Source organism: Patagioenas fasciata, chromosome 1 (genome assembly GCF_037038585.1).
Source record: "Patagioenas fasciata isolate bPatFas1 chromosome 1, bPatFas1.hap1, whole genome shotgun sequence".
NCBI lineage: Eukaryota > Metazoa > Chordata > Aves > Columbiformes > Columbidae > Patagioenas > Patagioenas fasciata.
In genome coordinates, this window is record NC_092520.1 from 150,502,248 (window position 1) to 150,521,689 (window position 19,442).

At 50.5% G+C, this 19,442-nt stretch overlaps 1 protein-coding gene and 1 pseudogene across 1 annotated transcript in view; one reads left to right on the forward strand and one right to left on the reverse strand.

Annotated features, from left to right (window-relative positions):
- Positions 1-1,026: 1,026 nt before the first annotated feature.
- CACNA2D4 (calcium voltage-gated channel auxiliary subunit alpha2delta 4) overlaps positions 1,027-19,442 on the reverse strand; it is a 141,073-nt gene continuing 122,657 nt past the window's right edge. Inside the window, exons 30-38 of the mRNA XM_071817636.1 lie at positions 18,492-18,562; positions 17,611-17,686; positions 15,713-15,765; positions 14,680-14,735; positions 13,259-13,279; positions 7,885-8,002; positions 4,192-4,304; positions 3,176-3,258; positions 1,027-2,199 (exon numbers count right to left, since the gene is read on the reverse strand). Coding sequence (XP_071673737.1) covers positions 2,113-2,199; positions 3,176-3,258; positions 4,192-4,304; positions 7,885-8,002; positions 13,259-13,279; positions 14,680-14,735; positions 15,713-15,765; positions 17,611-17,686; positions 18,492-18,562 — 678 coding nt within the window. The 3' untranslated portion in view covers positions 1,027-2,112. The remainder of the gene's footprint in view (positions 2,200-3,175; positions 3,259-4,191; positions 4,305-7,884; positions 8,003-13,258; positions 13,280-14,679; positions 14,736-15,712; positions 15,766-17,610; positions 17,687-18,491; positions 18,563-19,442) is intronic.
- Positions 11,766-12,756, forward strand: LOC136105655 (uncharacterized; annotated as a pseudogene).

Consider the following 19,442-nt stretch of genomic DNA (forward strand, 5'->3'; position numbering starts at 1 on the left):
TCTCCACCTCCAGATTTATGTCCAGTAGTGCAGCCATTCTTTTTCTTTTGCTGTACTATCACTTTAGTGAGGCAAAACCAGCCACAGCAGGAGCTGGAAAGGTCCCCATCGGGATCTGGCTATGACCAGCACTGTCCTCGTATTGCTGACTGACACTGGTGGCAAGAAAGGCACCACCCATACCGACCCTGGCATACCTGGGTGTGTTTGTGGGCTCAGGTGGGGAAAGGGGGCAGTCCCAGTGTGAGGAAAAAGCCCTTTTTCATAAAACTGCCCATTGCAGCAGCTGCTAATGGGTCTAACCCCAGTGGCAGTGGGGGCTGCAGGAGTGGGTGGCTTGGTGGGCCCACTGGGGAGCCCAGCAGCTCCACACAAGCAGCACGTCTGGAGGGCAGTGTGTGGGCAGGGCTACCTGTTGGGCACAGGCATTTGCCCTGTAGGAGCTGGCACCTCAGTGTGATGAGCCCCACAGCTCTTGAGGGGCTGTAAGGGGTGCAGGGGGCTCCTGAAGTGGCTTGCTGGAAAGAGAAGGCCAGGGCAAGGCTCTGCCTTGCTGGCCTGACTCCTTGGTGCCACTGTGGTACACCCAGGGGTGCTGGTGTGGCTACAGATGGGGATGGTACAGAGCTCAAGGTGAGACCCTGTTTGCTTCTGTAGCTGTGGCATCCCTACTCCTGGCATGTACCCCGACAGTGCCAGGACACCCAACCTGCCTCAGGGTGACAGATAGCTGTGGGGTGCCAACGTGTGCACTGCATGGCCAGAGGCTCTTCTTCCAGTACCTCTGGTAAAAACAGTGACCAGAAGCTCTTCTTCACATCCCCGTGAGTTGCCAGCATCTCCCTGATTGATGGCCAGGCCACTGCAGCTCCATTTGCAGTCTCTCTACTCACACATTCTCCCCACAGGTCTTGCAGGGAGAGGGGTTTCTGGAATGTAGTGTAGGGCTGCAATTCACACCAAACATGACATGATGAAGCTTAAGTATCTATTTAAAATATGCCATATATTTGTTTTTAACAAGATGGTACGGAGTAGTTCATACAAAAAAAAAAAAAAAAGGAAAAATGGGTGCTCCCCACCCATTGTCCATAAAGCTCTGTGAGAAACGGCCCATGCCCACCAGCCAGGAATGCCAGGCTCAGGGCAGGGGGCTGCTTGCCCTGGGACAAGCAAGGACAGCTTCAATGAGCAGGGCAGTGCTGCTCCAAGGGGAAAAGTGCCTGTTTCTTAGCTGCTTCTGCAGTGAAACTAGCAGGCAGTGGGCAACATACCCCCTTCTCAGAGGTAAGTTCACTTCTAGACAAGAATCTGGATGCTGTGCTAGCAGTGTTGTGAGGGATCTCCTCAGCAGAGCTGGCATTGCTGCAGCTAACTAGTCAAGTCCTGCTACTTCCCATCGTCCAGTTGTGTGTCACACTACTGCAGTTCAAGTTAGGTGCCACCATGTCCTGCCCCTGTGGTCCCAGTCAAGGACCACCCCTGAGACCAGGAGATGCTGCCTCCCTGCTGGGAACCACTGAGAGCCCTGTTCTGGCAGGGCTGTGCCTGGGCTGCTCTGGTCCTGGGTGCTCAAAATCCTGGCAGCTCCCACTGAAGGACAGGCAGACAACAGACTGCTCTCCTAAGGCCAGATCTGCCCCACCAAGCCCTGTGCCTCCTGGGGTCAACTACCCCAAAGTGGCTCCATGGGAGGCAACATGATGGTAAAATCCAAGCCATGCCAACAGCCTTGGCCATTGAGGCTGGGTGCTGATGGCTGGAAGGAGCATCTCAGTAGGTGGTGTGCTGCAAGCCGACCCTGCCAGTCCTTGCAGAGGCCTTTCGCTGAGGGATTTTGAAGGAGGAAGCAGCTTCCATGGTTGGCGCCACGCTGGACCTTGTGGTGAAGGACACAGGACATGCTGCGCTATGCTGTTAACACCTTGTCTTCCCGTGGAGCTGCAGTGCGCATCCTGGAATGGCCTGTGCCTCCATCTCCTCCTCTCCTGCTGCTCCAGCCAGCGGCAGCCCCTTTCTTCCCAGGTCTCTGCCACATAAGGCGCGTTGCAGGCAGTTTCACCATCGCAGGCAGTGTCACCGTTGCAGGCAGTGTCACCGTTGCAGGCAGTGTCACCGCAGGAGCAGCGCCAAGGGCAGGAGAAGCAGTGTTGGTGAGACGGAGACCTCGGCAGCGCCACCACAGTCTTGCGCATTTTCCTGGCAGATGGGAGAGAAGGCGTCAGCTTGCTTGCAGCCTGGATGGCTGCCTGCAGAGGGAAGGGAGCCTTTGGAAGGTGGGACCAATGCCTGTGGCAGAGGGGCAAGAGGAAGGATCACCAGGGCCAAAGGAAGGGACTGGTTTGATGCCCCTGTGCCATGGTGTCCACCTGTGAGCCAGGAAGCCTCTCACCTTCTTGGTTTTTACCATGCTGTGCCCCACACCCTGAAACACATCCCTGGGCCTGGGAGGCTGCAGCTGGATCAGCTCATGCCTGCAGGTCCCTCCTGCAGCTCCTTCCAGAGTCCCCTGCCTGTGAGTGTGTCCCCATGCCTGCTCCTGGCCATGTGGTGCAGAGACAGACAGCTGGGCTGCCTCACGTGCTGTGTTACGATGCCTGGACCAAACTCCTGCCAGCCCAGCAGGCATGAGAGGTGCCTGGCTGCACCAAGCTTGGGTCACAAGGCGTGGTTACAAGAATCATGGCTCTTCCAGCAGGTGACCCCCCTGAAGAAACCTAGCAATCCTCTGCCAGCCAAGCTGAAGCCCTTCCCAGGTTTCACCAGTATGACCATCCTCCTGCTGGGAACCTCTCTGGGCTGCATCTGGGTCCAGACAGAGAGATGGACATGCCACGTACACAACACAGGGGTGCAAGAGGGGATGTGTGTGCATGGGCACAGGCATGTCTGTGGTGAAACCCAGCTGTGTTCCTTCCTTCCTTCCTTCCTTCCTTCCTTCCTTCCTTCCTTCCTTCCTTCCTTCCTTCCTTCCTTCCTTCCTTCCTTCCTTCCTTCCTTCCTCCCTTCCTTCCTCCCTTCCTTCCTCCCTTCCTTCCTTCCTCCCTTCCTCCCTTCCTCCCTTCCTCCCTTCCTCCCTTCCTCCCTTCCTCCCTCCCTCCCTCCCTCCCTCTCTCCCTCCCTCCCTCCCTCCCTCCCTCCCTCCCTCCCTCCCTCCCGTGTTGTCCTGGGGTACCTCGGGGTGAAACGCGTGGCACGTATCCGGCCGCCGCCTCAGCTTCTGGGAGCGCATCCGTTCACACTTCACTGAAGCGTTATGTGCGAGGCTGTTAAGGACACTGGCAGCAGCAGGGCAAGGGAAAAGGGGGATGAATGCTGCATGGACTCACAGGGCTCTGATGCAAGTTGTGCAGGTGTAACTGCACAGCCTAGGGGACAGAGTGGGGAGGACAAGTCAGCCTGCATGGGCTGGAGACATCTCCAGCACTAGAAGGTGGCAAGAAAAAATGGCAGTGGCCAAAATGCATGGAGAGGGCTCACCATCACAGTGACAAGCTGTGCCGTATCACTGCCCTTATGAGGAGTAAGGGATGAAGACTCAGCAGGGATGAGTGAGGGAAGCACCTGGGAGCACTGTCAAGCAGCCAGCCTGGCTGTGCTCACCCCACCACTGAACCTTTCTCCTGGCCTGTCCCACCCTCACCCTCATACAGCACATCTGACAGCCTGGCTGGGGAAGACTGGCTTCCTCTTCGGAGTCTGGAGGGCAGGACCATCAGGGAATGCACAGACCCACTGTAGTCCCTCCCACAGGACCTGAAGGAATGGCAGGAAGATGTGGCAGGGAGGTTTAGGTTGGACATCAGGAAAAGGTTCTTCACCCAGAGGGTGCTGGAGCACTGGAACAGGCTCCCCCGGGAGGTGTCACGGCCCCAAGCCTGACAGTGTTCAAGAAGACACTGGACAACACCCTCAGACACATGGTGTGAACTGTGGGGTTGTCCTGTGCAGGGACAGGAGTTGGACTTGATGATGCTTGTGTGTTCCCTCCAACTCGGGACATTCTGTGATTCTGTGTTGACTGTTACCCTCTCTCCACCACACCTCAACCCTGCCTGCTCTGTGTCTTCCTTCCTGGCTGTCTCACAGGTCAGGCCATGCTCTCCACCCCTGTGGCAATTGCCACAGCAGCAGATTTTTCCACCCTAGCAAAGAGGGAGCCATGCATCCCTGCTGCGTATGGAAGGATATATTTGACCTCTTTCGCATCCAGCAGGACGGGTGGGAAGACACTGCAGTCACAGGTAGCATCCGTGACGAGGAGCAGGAGGTTACTGCTGGTGATCTGTTGTGCCACAAACATCCTGCAAGAAAAGAGTGGGCAGGAGAAAGCACATCCCTCCAGCTGCAGGGCCAGGGCGGCTGCTCCCGCATCACTCGGCCCACAGCAAAGAAATCCAAGGAAAACACATAATTGGAAACAGGATCTCAGGAGGAAATGGGAGAGACACAGCGAGCAGCTGTGCACATGGGGAGGAGGCTTTAGCACACCTTTTTGTTTTTTGGAAGCTCTGATCTGGCTCAGATTTACAAATCCATGCTGGGCACAAAAGCCAAAATCAAACCCACAACCCAGCCTACCAACCAAAAATACCAACCAGCCAATGAAACCCAATACATGCCCTCCGCAAACTGGGCAGCATCTTGCAGCAGACGATACCTGAGAACACCTGGTTTTGTCCAGAGGTCTGCCAATGTCCATTTAGCATACACTTACACATATGCTTATACAATGCAAGGATGTATGTACTATGTGGTCCTGTAAGGGGCAGAGTTTTGCTACATTGCATGTTGCTGGAGTGAGAGATGGACGATCCCAGTAGCATCACACCTTACTTTGGTGTGATGGGACTACCAGCTGGTGCTTGGTCTTGCCCACCACCATGAAAAACATGCAGCATCACTTGGCAGCCACAAGTTCGCGTGCCCCTTCCCCTTCCTGTCAGACAAGGGTGCGGTGACGAGCACTGGCACGTGCTGGTGGGGCTGTGTCTGCACGTCAGCATTTGCCCCAGGATGTGCACGTGAGGGTTTGCAGAAGCGTTGCTGCCCGGTTATGCAGGTGGTGGAAGGCTTGCGTGGGCAGAGCAGGCTGAGGGCAGGTACGTGTTCAGGCTGTGTGCAGGGGTTTGTGCACATGCATGTGTGTGCATGGGCAGCTCTGACGTGGCTCACAAGGCTGCATACACCCGTGGGCTTGCTCACTGGCACATGCTCATCTGCAGCCCCACCCCAGGTGAGCATGAGGGGATGGCAAGGCTGTGCTGCCCACCCTGCTGTCCTGCCTGCTGCCAGGCTGCGCTGCCACTGTACAGCCCTGGCAAGGAGCCAGCAGGCTGGCCTGGGGCCACTGGGCGCAGGGATGGCAAGCTCGGTGTGCCTGCGCTGGTGGCCCAGCTGCAGTACTGCAGCCAGTACGTGGCTCTGCACATTCCTGGTCCTGTCAACCACCAAGGAAGAGGCCTTCTGGGTTACAAATACAGATTTGTGAGGATGTGTCCACTGCACCAACCAATCTGACTGCACTAAAGGCCTGCCATGTCTCCCTGGTTATTCACCACTGAATCTCAAATCTCGTGCCTTCTCGCCTCCAGGGATTTCTGTATTCACTTGTAGAGCTGTTGAATGTCATACACTGCAGCTCACAACCATTTCATTAGTGTCTCTGGCAGATGACTGCTTTGGGAGCTTTAACATGCAGATTTTAACCCATGCAAAATTCAGGAACCAGGACAGAGTGTGGACCGTGCATGAATCCACAAGCTATTTTTTTGCCCAGGATGGAGTACCCAGCCTATCCTTGCTCTACTGGGAACCACTTGAGCTTGTGCAACATGATGGGGAAAGCCTGCATGGCCAAGCGGGCCACTGGCTAATGCTCCACAGAGGCTGTGTGGGGGTGTATGTCTCTCCTGAGCATAAAGATGCACAGGAGATGTGCCCAGGGCCCAGAGGCTGCAACCATGCCTGTAACTATGAAGGAGCTGAGCAGCACTCAGCGGCTGCTGCTGATGGTACTGGTGAGGTGCTGCCTCACCCCTTGTACCACATGGCAGTGAATCAAGTGGGATGAGCAGTAGGAGTCTATTCTGTAGTAGAATACAGTCACAAAATAATTTTGGTTGGAAACGACCCTCAAGATCACAGAGTCCAACCATTAACCTAACACTGCCAGGCCCACCTCTAAACTGTGTCTCTAAGAACCTCATCTATGCATCTTTAAACACTTCCAGGGATGATGACACCACCACTTCCCTGGCGGCCTGTTGCAATGCCCAACAACCCTTTCCATGAAGCATTTTTTCCTAATATCCAATCTAACCCTCCCCTGGCACAACTTGAGGCCAATTTCCTCTTGTCCTATCACTGGCTACTTGGGAGATGAGACCAACCGCCTCCATGCTACAACCTCCTTTCAGGTAGTTGTAGACAGAGGTAAGGTCTCCCCTCAGCCTCCTTTTCTCCAGGCTAAACAGCGCCAGTTCCCTCAGCCGCTCCTCAGCAGACTTGTGCTCCAGACCCCTCACCAGCCTCGTCACCCTTCTCTGCACTCTCTCCAGCACCTCAATGTCTTTCTTTCAGTGAGGGGCCCAAAACTGAACATGGGATTCAAGGTGGGGGCTCACTGGTGCTGAGTACAAGGGGACCATCACTGCCCTAGTCCTGCTGGCCACACTATTCCTGATACAAAGAAAAAATGCTCATCACCCTGAGATTTTTCAACACCCCTCCTAGCTCTCACCACTCAGGGATTGCTGTAACCACAACAGTACAAAATCCCTGGGGAGGAAACCTCTGCCAGCTTTCACGGGGAGGGCGGACGGGTGCCGGGCTCCAGTGGGATGGAGGCACCGCAGCCAGGAGGGGTCAGTCCCAGGCTGAGGTCTCTGCAGCGACATCTTAACCCACAAACAGGTCAGAAACAGGTCAGTTTGGGCCACTTATCTTCTCCATATCCACCCCGAGCTCATTGTACCTGCACAATCCCCTGATGTCACCACTCTGCAATCTCTTCTTCTAAAACAGTGTTTGGCAAGGCCTGGTCATGCTGAGTAGTGCAGGCTGTTTTCCTAACCTTTAAGTCTTTCCTGCAGTTGGTCCAAGACTTAAGTCAGAGTAGGTAGGATTATTATTATATATTTTTTTTTAAGAGGGATTCCAACGAGATCTGTTTGGACACCTCGTGTTACGAAAAGCTGGCCCAGTGGATATTCATCCTTCTGTCACCTTTCCACACATGATATGCAGGTGCTGAAAATGGCCTCTTTTCCCACTGACTTTTCTGTTATTTTGGACTGTTCATTCTCTTAAAATGAAAACAGAAAATTGGATCCGTGTTCTAATTTCTTACAGTTTAACACTTCTTGTTTTTTCCCTCCCTACTTTTCTTTTTCTTTTCTTTTTTTTTTTCCTTTAGAAAACAGAAAAGAGGGAAAATTTTAAAAACAGGAAAAGGAAAGGTGAAAGCATTGCAAAAATGAAAATTTTCTAAGGAGGAAACTTTTGCCAGAAACATGAAAAACCAGAAAAAGTTCCTTTCTGAAATCTGTGGAATGGAAAGAGATAGATATAGATATAAATATAGATATAGATATATTTAAATGCTCTTTCCCTCATTCTGCAGCCACCTGTGTTTATTAACAGATGTTTTTAATTTTTTCAGTCTTTTATCAATAAGTTGTAACCCAGTCATTTCACCTCTCTGTTGTCCAGCTGGCTGTTTAGCTTTACTTTGTGGCCAGAGCTGTGGATGCAGCACTGGCCACACCATGGGGACAGTGGCAGAAGACACTTTGCAAGTTACTGCCAGCCCCAGCTGGCTCATGTGCTGTCACACCCTGGGGACAGGTAGCTCCCAAATTAAAGAGAAGCTGCAGTTCTTACTTTTGGCAATCTCCGCACTCGATCAGCCCGTTGGTCTCCTTGATGGCCGGCTCGTACACAAAAACAGGGTACTCCGTGTCGCAGGGCTGCAAGGTGTCGTGCTTCTTGTGCTTGTGAGCTGTGGTGGTAAGGAGACAAGATGAGAAATGAAGGGCAGGGGATTGCATCGGAGAGGGTTTGCACTGGGATGGAAGCATTTAAGACTAGAGGTGCAGGTTGGAGGACCAGCCCTGCGTACCTCCTCAACAGCAGCCAAGAGCAGGTGCTGACCAAAGAAAGGGAAGGAGATACGGCAGTGAGCAGCATGGCAGTGATCTCTGCTCCCACTAGGTGGTGTGGGAAAACCAGCCTATGTGAAAAATGTGCCTGCTATTCCCTCTCACCTCCCCAAAGCAAGGCTGAACCCTGTCCTGCCCAAGCCGCAGCAGCTGCAGCACCCCAGGCACCCCGGTGGTAAGTTACGCAGGAGAATTTGGGCACTGGTGCCCTTGTGTTTGAAGTGGGGGGCAGGAGCGAGGGTCACATCTACGGAACCAGCAGCATCAATAAAATCCCTCCTGTCTAACCCAGCCCATGTTCATGCACTTTTTGCAATATTCACAGCTGTGACTGGGTTGTTCTTCAGTGCCCATGCTGAGGGACCTGCCCCTGCAGGGACCATGGGTGTCAATGGTGGGGTTCTCCATCAACCGCTGATTATTCCCAAGCCCTCGAACATGTCAGAGCAAGCCCGCAGCAGACAATTTGGGAGGTGAAATATGTGTCACAATAAAAAAAAAAAATTGCTGGCAAACAGATCTTGCCTGAGACCACAGAGAAACTGACGATAGCTCTTGAGGACCAGCAGCGACCTGGCTAACTCATGGCAGTGGCTGGGGAGAGCCATCCGTGCAGAGGTAGGGACCAGCTGCTCCACCACTCATCACTCACACTCTGTGGGACTCCCAGACTAATTTGGGGATGAGGGGGAGCTGAACCGCCTTACTGAGCCTCCCTCAAGAAGCAAGGGCATCCTTTCTCAGAATTCAGCAAAGTCTGAATTGACTGAAACTACTGCCTTGGGCCTTTCTGGCAATTATTTTCTGCAGTTGGAAGTAGCAAAGCCAGCTCCTGCCTCTATAAGACACAGGGGAACGTCGCCGATGGAAATGCGAGGCTTTGTTGCTAGGGGAGAGGTGGCTGCAGCTCAGCCAACAACAAGTACGAGAAATGGTTTCTACATCAGCTTTGGGTCTGAGCACAAAAGACTCGCTCTGCAGCCCTCCACCCACGCAGCGGCTGCAGGCAGCCCTGCCGGGGGGGACAGGCAGGGCTCCGAGTCCTGATTTGGAGGACAACCAACTTATCCCTTGCAGCAGCAGTGCTGAAGATGTATAGGAAAACCTCAGGAACGTGGGCTTTAATCAGTGAATGGATGGTAAGAAGGCACCCAGAGGGTATCGATGATCCTGATTTGCATCACTGTAAAACCCTCCCTGAGATCTGTGGTCTCCTCTCCCCTGACACTGTCTGAACACGCAGAACAAGGCAGGTGCCACTCTGCGAGACTTGCCATCTGAACAATGTGGATTATGTGAGAGAGAGAGAAAACCTGTATGATTTTCTCTGATTTTTGTCTCCAGTGCCACAAGACATCCATTTAAGAGCCAGGAACTGCAGCCCAATCTCTCCCGTCTGACGCCTCACCCAGGTAAATATGACGGGCACTCAAACACCTCCCTGCAGTCCAGAGTCTCCTGTAGTTGTGCCTTGTGCTTTTCTTTGGAACTCTCCAAAATGTCACTCATGAGGCAGCCTCCCACTTAAACCCTCCCAGATGGTGGGATCCACCTTTTGGTATCATGGTTAAGTTCATTTTGCACAGATCCAAAAGCACACAGGGCCTGATTTCAGCATGATGCCTCATTCCGTGTTCACCCTGGATTCACACTAAATTAATCAAACTAAACTCGTCATTTCAGGGTCCGGCAGCAAATCTACCACCAGCCAGGAGCTGCCTGGCTGTGCTCTGTCACCATTTGCTGTCCCCCTCTGCAAAACCCATGCTGCACGAGCATGGAAAAGCCTCTGCCTTTTTTTTTTTTCCTCTGGCTAGTACCTGTCACAGGGGTGAACAACCCTGAGGACATTCGGCATGAGCAGAAGACCCTGTTGCTGAGGTGAATTTCAAAGGCTTAAACATTTCTGATGAAACACACAGAATAAGGAGAGAAGCTGCAAATGCTTTCTGGCTCAGAGCAGCTCCAGGCCTGGTAACCATATTCTGAGCAGTGAAGTCCTGATGGACAAAAGGAGTGTGAGGGCCAGAGCGGGAGTTCTTTTCCTTCAGCCTTAATTCACTGTACTCGTAGCTGGGAAAACAGTTCCAAACTCTGAAACAGGTGGCCAGACAGTTGTAGTATGGGCCAGGGACAGACCTTCTTAGGGACATGCTTGCAGCAAGACCACGCATTGGTCCCTCAGCCATGAACCATCCAAGTCCTGTTGTGTTACCCCTGGATTTGAAGCACTGTGTGACCAGGGCTGTCATTGCAGCAAAGCTGTTGGCAATGGACTGTGACAGTTCTCGCTCAGAAGAACATCTGTGATGACCACAAAGGTTATCTGATAAAACTGGGCCACAACGGCTTGCAAGAATTCAGCGTATTGCTCATGTCAGGAGCGGCAAAAGGTCCTGACATAGTAGACACTTCAGCCAGGTCCTCATTTTTCCCCTACTCCTGGCAAAGAATTACATTTTCCACTATCTCTGTGTTCCTGATGTAGTGCCATCAAAGCAGACGGAGTTAAAGCCATATAAAAACCAATGGTGTGAAGGGAGGGTGTGAATCAGATCATTGGCTTGGAAAACATGGGATGGAAGGAGATTTGAAGCCTCCCAGTCCCAGTCAGTGTTGAATCAGGGTCATTACGTTGGACTTGCTGGGCTTGGAGAACTGGGCCTCAAGGGGAAAGGCAACTACAGAGCCTGCACAACCCACATCCAGGACAAACCCGGCCAGCACAGCCTCCTGGCCTGACCCACAGACATGGGCAAGAGCTATACCTCGGCTCTGGGCACAGGACTAGAGAGACAACCTTCCAGCAGTAATCCTGGGCCAAACTGTGCCATGATGGCATTCACAGGAGCAGCCTGGGCATCCGGAGGTCAGGGGTGGGAAGTGTACGGGGTTTAGTTCCTTCAGGGGCACTTTTGCCACTGGCAGTAGGGGCTCGGTCTCAGACAGAGGCTGCGTTTCTATTGGAACCTTTCATGAACATCTGCAATTTGACTTGCTCTGGGTTAACCTCATCATGTGCACGAAGATGTATTTTTAAACTCTGCTAAATTGGCACAAGTCCTCTGCACAGACCATCTTAAATCAGTTTCTTGGCACAGGCTAAATGAAAAGAAGCTACTTTAAAAACCTCCTAACTTCTGCACAGAGACAAGACCTATGACAGAGATTATGCTTAAGCCTACTGCCACTTAATTTGCTTGGAAGCAAAGCAGCTGCAGCAGTATTGAGAAGTTCAGAGGAGCCCCGTGGCATGTACATCATCAGCAAAACGCTTGGGCTGAGCCTCTGTGGGCACGTGCTGGACATCAAAACCTTATCAGCGCTCTGAGAGAGTCTGGTGGTCAGGGATTAGCAAACAGTCAGAGGAGTCGATAACAAATTGCAAACTTTATAGCAAAGAGTGAGTTAATTCCAGGCTGTCGTTGCTACCATCTGCACTTCCAGAAAGACTCTGTCAGACATTTGGCAACCGATCCTTCTGAGTAGCAAAGGCAGCCGCCGCGCCTTGTTATGAACCACACAGGCCAGATTGTGAACTCATTCCCACCAGCATAAGTCATGGATAAATGCACCCAAGTCAATGGATTTACCCTGGGACACATGAGACAAAATCTGCCGCTTAGTTACAAATACAAAACACAGAATTTAATCAATTACCTTGTGAAATATCCTTTGTGTACAGTACCATGCAGTCAAAAAGAAACTTTTCTGAGCTACAGAATTCTAGAAACAGTCTTTTCTGGGCTGCACGCCTTGACTGGAAGTATTTTTGGTTTAATTAAAGGCTTTCAAACCTGTTCTGGTGTCCATAAAAGCAGAAGCCCTTACAAACACAGAGAGGAATGAGATGCTGAGAGCAGTGAAAAATCTGTGTAAGCAAACATGTCTTCTCACCACCTCTGAAAAGCAGGTTTGTGTGATGAATGCAGGCTGAATATATCATGTCTGTATTCCAATGGCATGTCTTGCCTTCCCAGAAAGCAAGAGAACTTGAGGGGCAGAAACAGGCTCTGCGCTGCAGAACCAGAGGTGTGCAGCCAGACAAGGGTGAGCATTAGATCCCCTACCATTAATTCCTTTGCGCATATCCCTGAATAAATGTGTGCTCAGTTTCTCTCTCACAAAATGTCTTCTTCTCTCCATACTTTTTGCATACACCAGCCTTGGCAGGCAGTCAAGAAAATGTTAACATCTCTGGCAAAAATCTACAGCCCATTCTTAACAACATGTGCAATCCATTTCTTCCAGCCCCAATAGTATTCTTCCACCCTGCTACTCCCTCCCCCACACATGGACACTGATTTTTTTTCATCCATAGCCACACTCTTTCTTTTCCTCTTCTTCATACAGTAAGACACATTCCAACTGTCCCTGCTTCTCTATCTCTGTCTCTGCTTCTCTATCTCTGTCTCACACATACGTCTTGCTGGGCAGAGGGCAAATCAGCAAATACGAGCTAGATATGGAAGCAGGGAGATATACAAATATAGCCACAGTCTGGACTCTGTCTTGGAGGGATTTCTAACTTGCCTGTAGGAGTGGATTTGTGAGCTAGAGCATACACTTATCAGTTGAACTGCTTGAAAGTTAATTCTGCATTATCCTGGAGCTGGGCTGGAATTCATCAGAAGGAGCTAAGCCATGGGGTGTGGAAAAGAAGACTTAAGTTGCCTCTTAGTATCTGAAGTCTATGAGACTTGTATAGTTTTTCCTGCAAGAAGGCACGTGTTGGTCTTTAGTTTTGGCATAACAACTGAAAAGAATGGTGCAGCTGGGAAGCAAGGTGAAGAACACAGGCTACAGTCCCATTTATGCCATAGTATTGAGTGATAGTGCTGTCTGTGCCCACAGTCCCTGAGGAGGCTGGTGTGTCACTTTTATTGATTTCTCAGCGACAGACCTTCAGTCACCAGCTCAGCCAGCCAAAGGAGCAACAATTTTGCAGTGCAGGGAAACAGAACCAGACACTGCCTTGTCCCTGTCACACCTTTCTGCAAGTCCCCCATTGTCCAAGAGGTGGAAAAAAAAATCTTTCCTAGCCTGGGATTTCTAGCTAAATCCTCCTCTTTTAGCTGCTACATGTTTCTACTTACAGTGATGGAAGACAGCCTTGGCTGGAAAAGTCAGATGACACACACAGACACACAATGAAGATGGAGCCACGCGGCAGTTTCACACGATGGCAGTGCAACGAGGAGATGAATTTGCACACAGCAGTCACGGAGGTGATGAAGGAAAGAGATGAAGAAAGCACAAAAGGAAATGGTGATGAGCGGGTCAGCAGTGAGAACCTCTCCCTCCCTTTTTCCTTACATCTCCTCAAGCAAAGACTAAAACAAACTGCGGTCATTTAGCATCCACAGCAGCTCCCAGCAGGAACACCAGGTCGGTCTGTCCTTCAGAAAGAGCAGTCCCTCCCGCATTGCCACAAGTTCTGCACTTGCTCATCTGACTCTTCCTCACCACTTTCTGCATGGGGCCACTCCCATTATCCTGATGCCTACTGAGCAGCAGCCAGGGACACGTAGAGGAAAGCTGCAACTTGTGCTGCCATCTTTGGGGACCCTCGTTGGAGGAGGTGAGTGGGATCTCAGCATTATCCAGACATTGGGCTGATTCTCCAACTAGAATGAAATCTTGCTTTCTAAAAATGACTGTTTCCCCGTTATGCCAGGTGAGTTCAGTGCAGAAGACTCAGGTTCACAGTTAGCAGGGAAGGTACCACTGTCTCCACTAAAAACACCATTAGCACTGAATAATTAGTGAGGATGTAATAACAGCACCTACGTGGCTGTGCAGAGCACTCCTCACCTTTCCTTTTGGGTTGCCTCAGGGTCATTATTATCCCCCCTGCCTGCAGGGGCAGGGATGGGACCGCAGGGACTCCCGGGATGTTTTTAGCAGGGAGCACTGCAGTTGCACGGTAGGTCACTGGATTTCAGGCCAGACATACCCCTTGCTGTACTCATGTGCCATCATCTCCTCTATTCTAGAGCCTGGTGGGCAAGTGAAAACCTTCAATGTGTTATTGAACCTTACTGTTTTCTGGCTAGCTCCCTGGGACCCCTGCTAGGCTCTGGAGAGCCTGCTGCTCCAGCCCTGCCCTGTCCCATCCTATAGGCCACCCTTGGGAAAGACTGGAAGGGGATCTTTCCAACTGAAGGCCTTTTCAGCTGAAGGTTGCTCTTATCCCACTGCACATGGGGTGGAGGTCCCTGGAAAGAAGAGCTTCCCCTCATGCCAGTAGTTACCCTGAGGAAAGCAAGTGGTGTGCTCTGAGCTGCACACACCTCACCCCAACCTTGCTCTTGGGGTGCCTGAAATGGGGGTGGGAGTGTGGGGAGATGGGTAGGGGCAAGATGTGGAAGCTGGATGCCAGGGTCCATGGAGGGAGAGGTGGCAGAGCGGATGGTTGACTCCTCGTACGAGGACAAGCTTCCCTGTACAGCTTCTTCTGCCACCAGCGGCCGTAACACTCACATGCTGTGGGGTGGCTGGACTTTTGTGTACTCACCATCTGCCAAGTTGTCTGAGTGCCAGAAGCTACTCATGTTAAACTCCAAAAGTAAGCTGTCAAAAGAGCAAGAACAGAGGATGCTTTTTCAGCAGCCTGGAAGGATGCAGGTGTCAGGGAGATGGCCCTGTCGCCTGGCAAGTATCAGTTCTAATATGTTTACTACGAATTCACTGGCAGTGGAAGTCTGAGGTTTTTTTTAATTCTTTTTCTCCCCTCCACATTATAAGAGTGTAGCTCTGCATCATGGGATCTGTACTGTGGAATAACTGAATGGGCTTTTACCTGAAGTGCATACTGTGTGGGGCCTTCGCCAGCCAAGAAAGGACTGCCTACGGCAACCGCTGAGGTTGGGAGGGGATTCAGCCACCATAAGTCCCACCTGAGGAGCAGGCACGGATGGCCATCAGGGAGCCTGTACACTGGCTACACAGAGGTAGCTACACATCACGTTGAATTATTCTGAATAATATTTAAGCATGAGGAGCTGGATCTTTGCCATACCTTGCCTTTTGCACAGCCAGCAAGCTGAGCAGCGGCACTTTCATCCTCATTTGAACTTGAACTCTGATTCCCCCCAGCAGTTTGAGGTGAACCCGAATCCAGAGCTTGATTCATGGCCTCCTCTCCCTCCTCCCTTGCCTATCACTCAGACCTGAGCTCCCTGGCTTCCTTCCTTCAGCCTTCACCTTCTGCAAAGCAAGGTTGTGCATCTGCTCACCACGGGTGAAGGAGACAGGCGAGAGGACTTCGCATCAAGGATCTGCACGGGGCCCCGGGAGACCCGAGTCCTATTTCTGACTCTGCCACTTTGTACTGAGTGACTTCAGGTAAATCCCAGACCCGCTCCGGGCCTCTGCCTCTCAAAATGGGAATAGTAATAGGTTTCTGTCTCCCGGGAGCAAGGCGCTGAGCTGAATGTCAGGAGAAGGCTGAGAGCAATGCCCTACGCAGGGGCCTCGGCTTGTAGCTTTCTCAGTTCTCTCCCCCATTGGTCTGAGCCTCCCAAACACCCACATCTTTTGGTACTCACATGAGGAAATCACTTATCAGCCATTTCACTGCAGCTAGAAAGGCATATATTGGCTGGAGAACAAAAGAAGAAATGAGAAATACTGTAAGAACCTGGTCAGAGAGTTTATAATTTTTATGCAGGACCCCATATTTCTGACCAATTCCCTCCACTGATCAGAGCTCTTCAAGACAGGCTGGAAATTCAAGGCCTGAGCATCACTGGAAAATGTTCAAAATACATCAAAAGCCAGTGGAGCTGCCTTGCTACTAATAATATCTTCTCACTCCCACCCTGTCAGGGTCAGGGAGTTTATCACAAATGTATGAAGGACTTTGAAGATGTAATTGCTTGATGATTTCTCTCCAGTATGGATGACCTTGAGAGCTCAGAGCAGAAGAGAAACACAGCTAAATGGGACACCACCAGTTTAGGATGCTTTTATATTCTGATAGCAAGTGGTATTTCTGGGACAAGCAACAGCATTACCCAGGATTTAGTATTATCTGCCATTGATTGATTATGCTTAACTGTGCTTTCATCCAGCTTTTCCTCAAGATGGCATGACTTCTGTCATCTTTTCAGCTACAAATTGGGAATCCAGCATTGTCCCAGGGACAATTTATCTGCCAAGGATCCTGCTGCTTCTTTTCTTCATGGTAACCATGTCTTATTTTCATCTCTCCCTCTCATAATCATACCCGTATCCTCAAACCCAAAACAGATGCAGCAGTCACAGGACACAAGATAATGTTCCATTATTACTAACTGACTTATCTTCAACCAAAGTAAGTCAGCAAATAGTAAAATGCATAGATGGCTGGGAATTTGACTGATTTTTTTCTTTGAACGAGGCATATGAACAATGGACTTTTTTTGATTTTTTTCATTTTGGAGGGCTTTGCTAAGAGGGGAAAGGAAGAGATGAAGGCTGAATGCTCACCCTTTTATTCTCTTCCCAATCCACCTGTTTTTTTGGCAGCTCAGATTTTGTGACATGTCTTTCAGTCATCAAAATTCTCAAGGATATGATCAAGCAAATATTTGCACTGCAATCACAATATTTTACCTATCCAGCTTAAGTATAGCTATTACCAAAACTAACATATTGTTAATATATTGTTAAAAATAAAACAGATTATTGAAAGTTAATATTTTGTTGAAAATTCTTTGACTGAAAAAAAATGACCATGTGATGCTGTAGGACATACTTCTAGCACACCACATTTTAAAGTATCAAACAATCACAACAGCAAGAAACACATCCCTGTTTAGGGTTGCTTCAACTAGTCTGAAGTGGCCTGAGTGCTGACTAATTACTTAGTTCTACCTGTTCGAGGCCAGTTTAGGATGGTAGAGTGGGATTAGACTTTGCATCACACTAAAGAGAGATTGCATTTGGGTACTGGCAAAACTGTTCACTCTGATAGCTTGTTCCCTGGGTTATCAGCATTTCTCAGCAGCTTTAGCCCCTCTCTCTGTGGCTCCAAGCCCACTCACACTTCCCTGAGAGGCTGACAGCTTTCTCCCAATGCTCTGCTCCCTGACAGTGCAATTTTTCTTTTTGAGCTGCTGGGTAAAACTATGCCCTGTAAAAGCATTTCTGTTCATTTCAGTTGCAAGCTGGTTCTTCAGCTTTTAGGAGGAGCCTGGCATAGTCTAGATCGTGTCCTCTCCCTGGTGCTTCCAATTATCCGTGAGATTCTACATGCCAACAGAGTGCCAAACTGGAAACCACTGGCAGTGGCCACCAGTGCCTCAGAAACCTGCCTTACTTGAGTCTGGACATTCCCACCACTTCAAAGCAAACAGCTACTAAGCTCTTTTGGGGACTGTGCTACATCAAGGTGTTGGAGATGTCCTAGGAGAAAGCTTCCAGAGCCAAGCCCAGATAGGGCTGCATGCCGACAGATACGTACGCTGAGCAGAGGCCGGGCACCGCTGTGGTGGTGGTAGGGTACTTTGCACATTGCTTGATAGTCATACATGGTCACCCTGTAATCAACACAAAACAAGCAAGCTGTCAAAAGCAAACAGTGCAGCTGCCTATGGGATGAGCACATCGGCGTGCGCTGCTTTTTCCGGAAATGTTTCTGTGTGGAAGAACTAAAGCACTGGTCTGTTCACATGTGTCTTTGCTGTTTGGTTGGTGCTGGATTTTGCAAAGCGAGAAATACAGGCCCTGGATTAATGTAACTGGGTCAGTACAGGAGGAAATATGTCCCTAATTTCAGATGGTGAATAAAGCAGGCTGCAAAGCATGAGAATTATAATTGTAGCTATCTCAGGTCCCCCTAGTTGCCATTTTCAAGCCACTGAAACTCTCTTTCGACATGGACTGGGGGAGTGGAGTGAGACAGAGGTATTTTTAGGAGAGAGAGAGAAATGTGCTCAGCCAGCTGCCATGCCACATCTGGGAGGGCTCTCAAACAACTGCTCATAGAAAGGCTTTCCAAGTGGCAGAAGGAACTGAAGCACTTAACCCAAAACACCAAGAAGTGTTTCCCATAGTGTCTTGCCCTGAAAAAGACAGAGGAGCAGCTGCTTTCTGTCAAAACAGAGATCAGGACTTACAGTCTCTCTCGGTGCTTTGCAGCAGGTGGAAGAGCAGGAGATGAGGAGAAACAGGGTGTGTGGTGATGGCTGAGTGAGTCAGGGAAGAGGGCAGGTAGCTAAAGGAGCTCTTGTAGCCAGAGAGCCACGTGCACCAGCTCAGTGGTGCTGCTTATAGGGACCAGTACACTCTGACCCACACACCAGCTGAAGAAAGAGAAGTACAGCACAGGGATCCGCCACTTACCGCCTGAACATGCCCATGTTTAGTAGCTGGGTCATTACTGAGCCTTCCACTGCACCAAAAAATTTTCCAGTCTGCAAGCACAAGAAAGGAAAAAAAAAAAACCGAACAGAGTGTCAACAGCGAAATTTCCAAATGCTCGATGGCTCTAGCTGATCCAGTCTGTCTGTAGGCCTGCTACACATAACGAGTGTTTCATAAGGAGGTAAGGCTGAGCTTTATCCCTTGGCTGGCTGGAAAGCTTGAGGGAGGACTTCCCCCATCACCAGCTGGGCATCCTGCACCATTCCTACTGCGCTCCGAAATGTTTTAGCCCACGTAAGTCCCTGCAGCTTGCAAGAGAAAAAGGTAGATTCTCAAGCTGCAGAGACCCCGCATGTTGATTCCCTGGCAGCCTGGGCTCTCCTGTGAGTTTTTGTGAATCCACATTTGCTGAATCTGAGTGCCCGAGTCTCCTTCCGCTTGAGTCTCTCTGCCCGCCTGCGGCCACAGCGGCTTCGGAAACCTCTGCTCTCCTGCTGCCTGAGGCGAACTGACTCACCGCGCGTGCACACATTTATTTAGGTAGCAAACACAATCTGACAACTCACTGCTGTGCAAGTTTGGAGCAGGCAGTAACCCAAACCAACACAACACATGCTGACCCATCCCTTTAGCTGACAAACTACACCCTGGCATGGCCAGAGCTGTGCCAGCACAGGCTCCACCCTAGCACAAGTTGCATTTGTGGGGGTAATAACCCCCAAATCTCGCTTGCACGCCTGGACTAAAAGTGGAGCTCATGGCTCTCTGGTCCCATTTACGTTTTAGAGTCAATAACCTCAAATACAGTCTTAATCTCAAATTTGGAAACCACTGCTTGAAAGATTTGTTCAAATAAACAACAGCTCTGGCTTTCCTGATTACTAAGCCATGACAAATCTATTACAAAAAATGCTTTGAATCTGCCAAGTC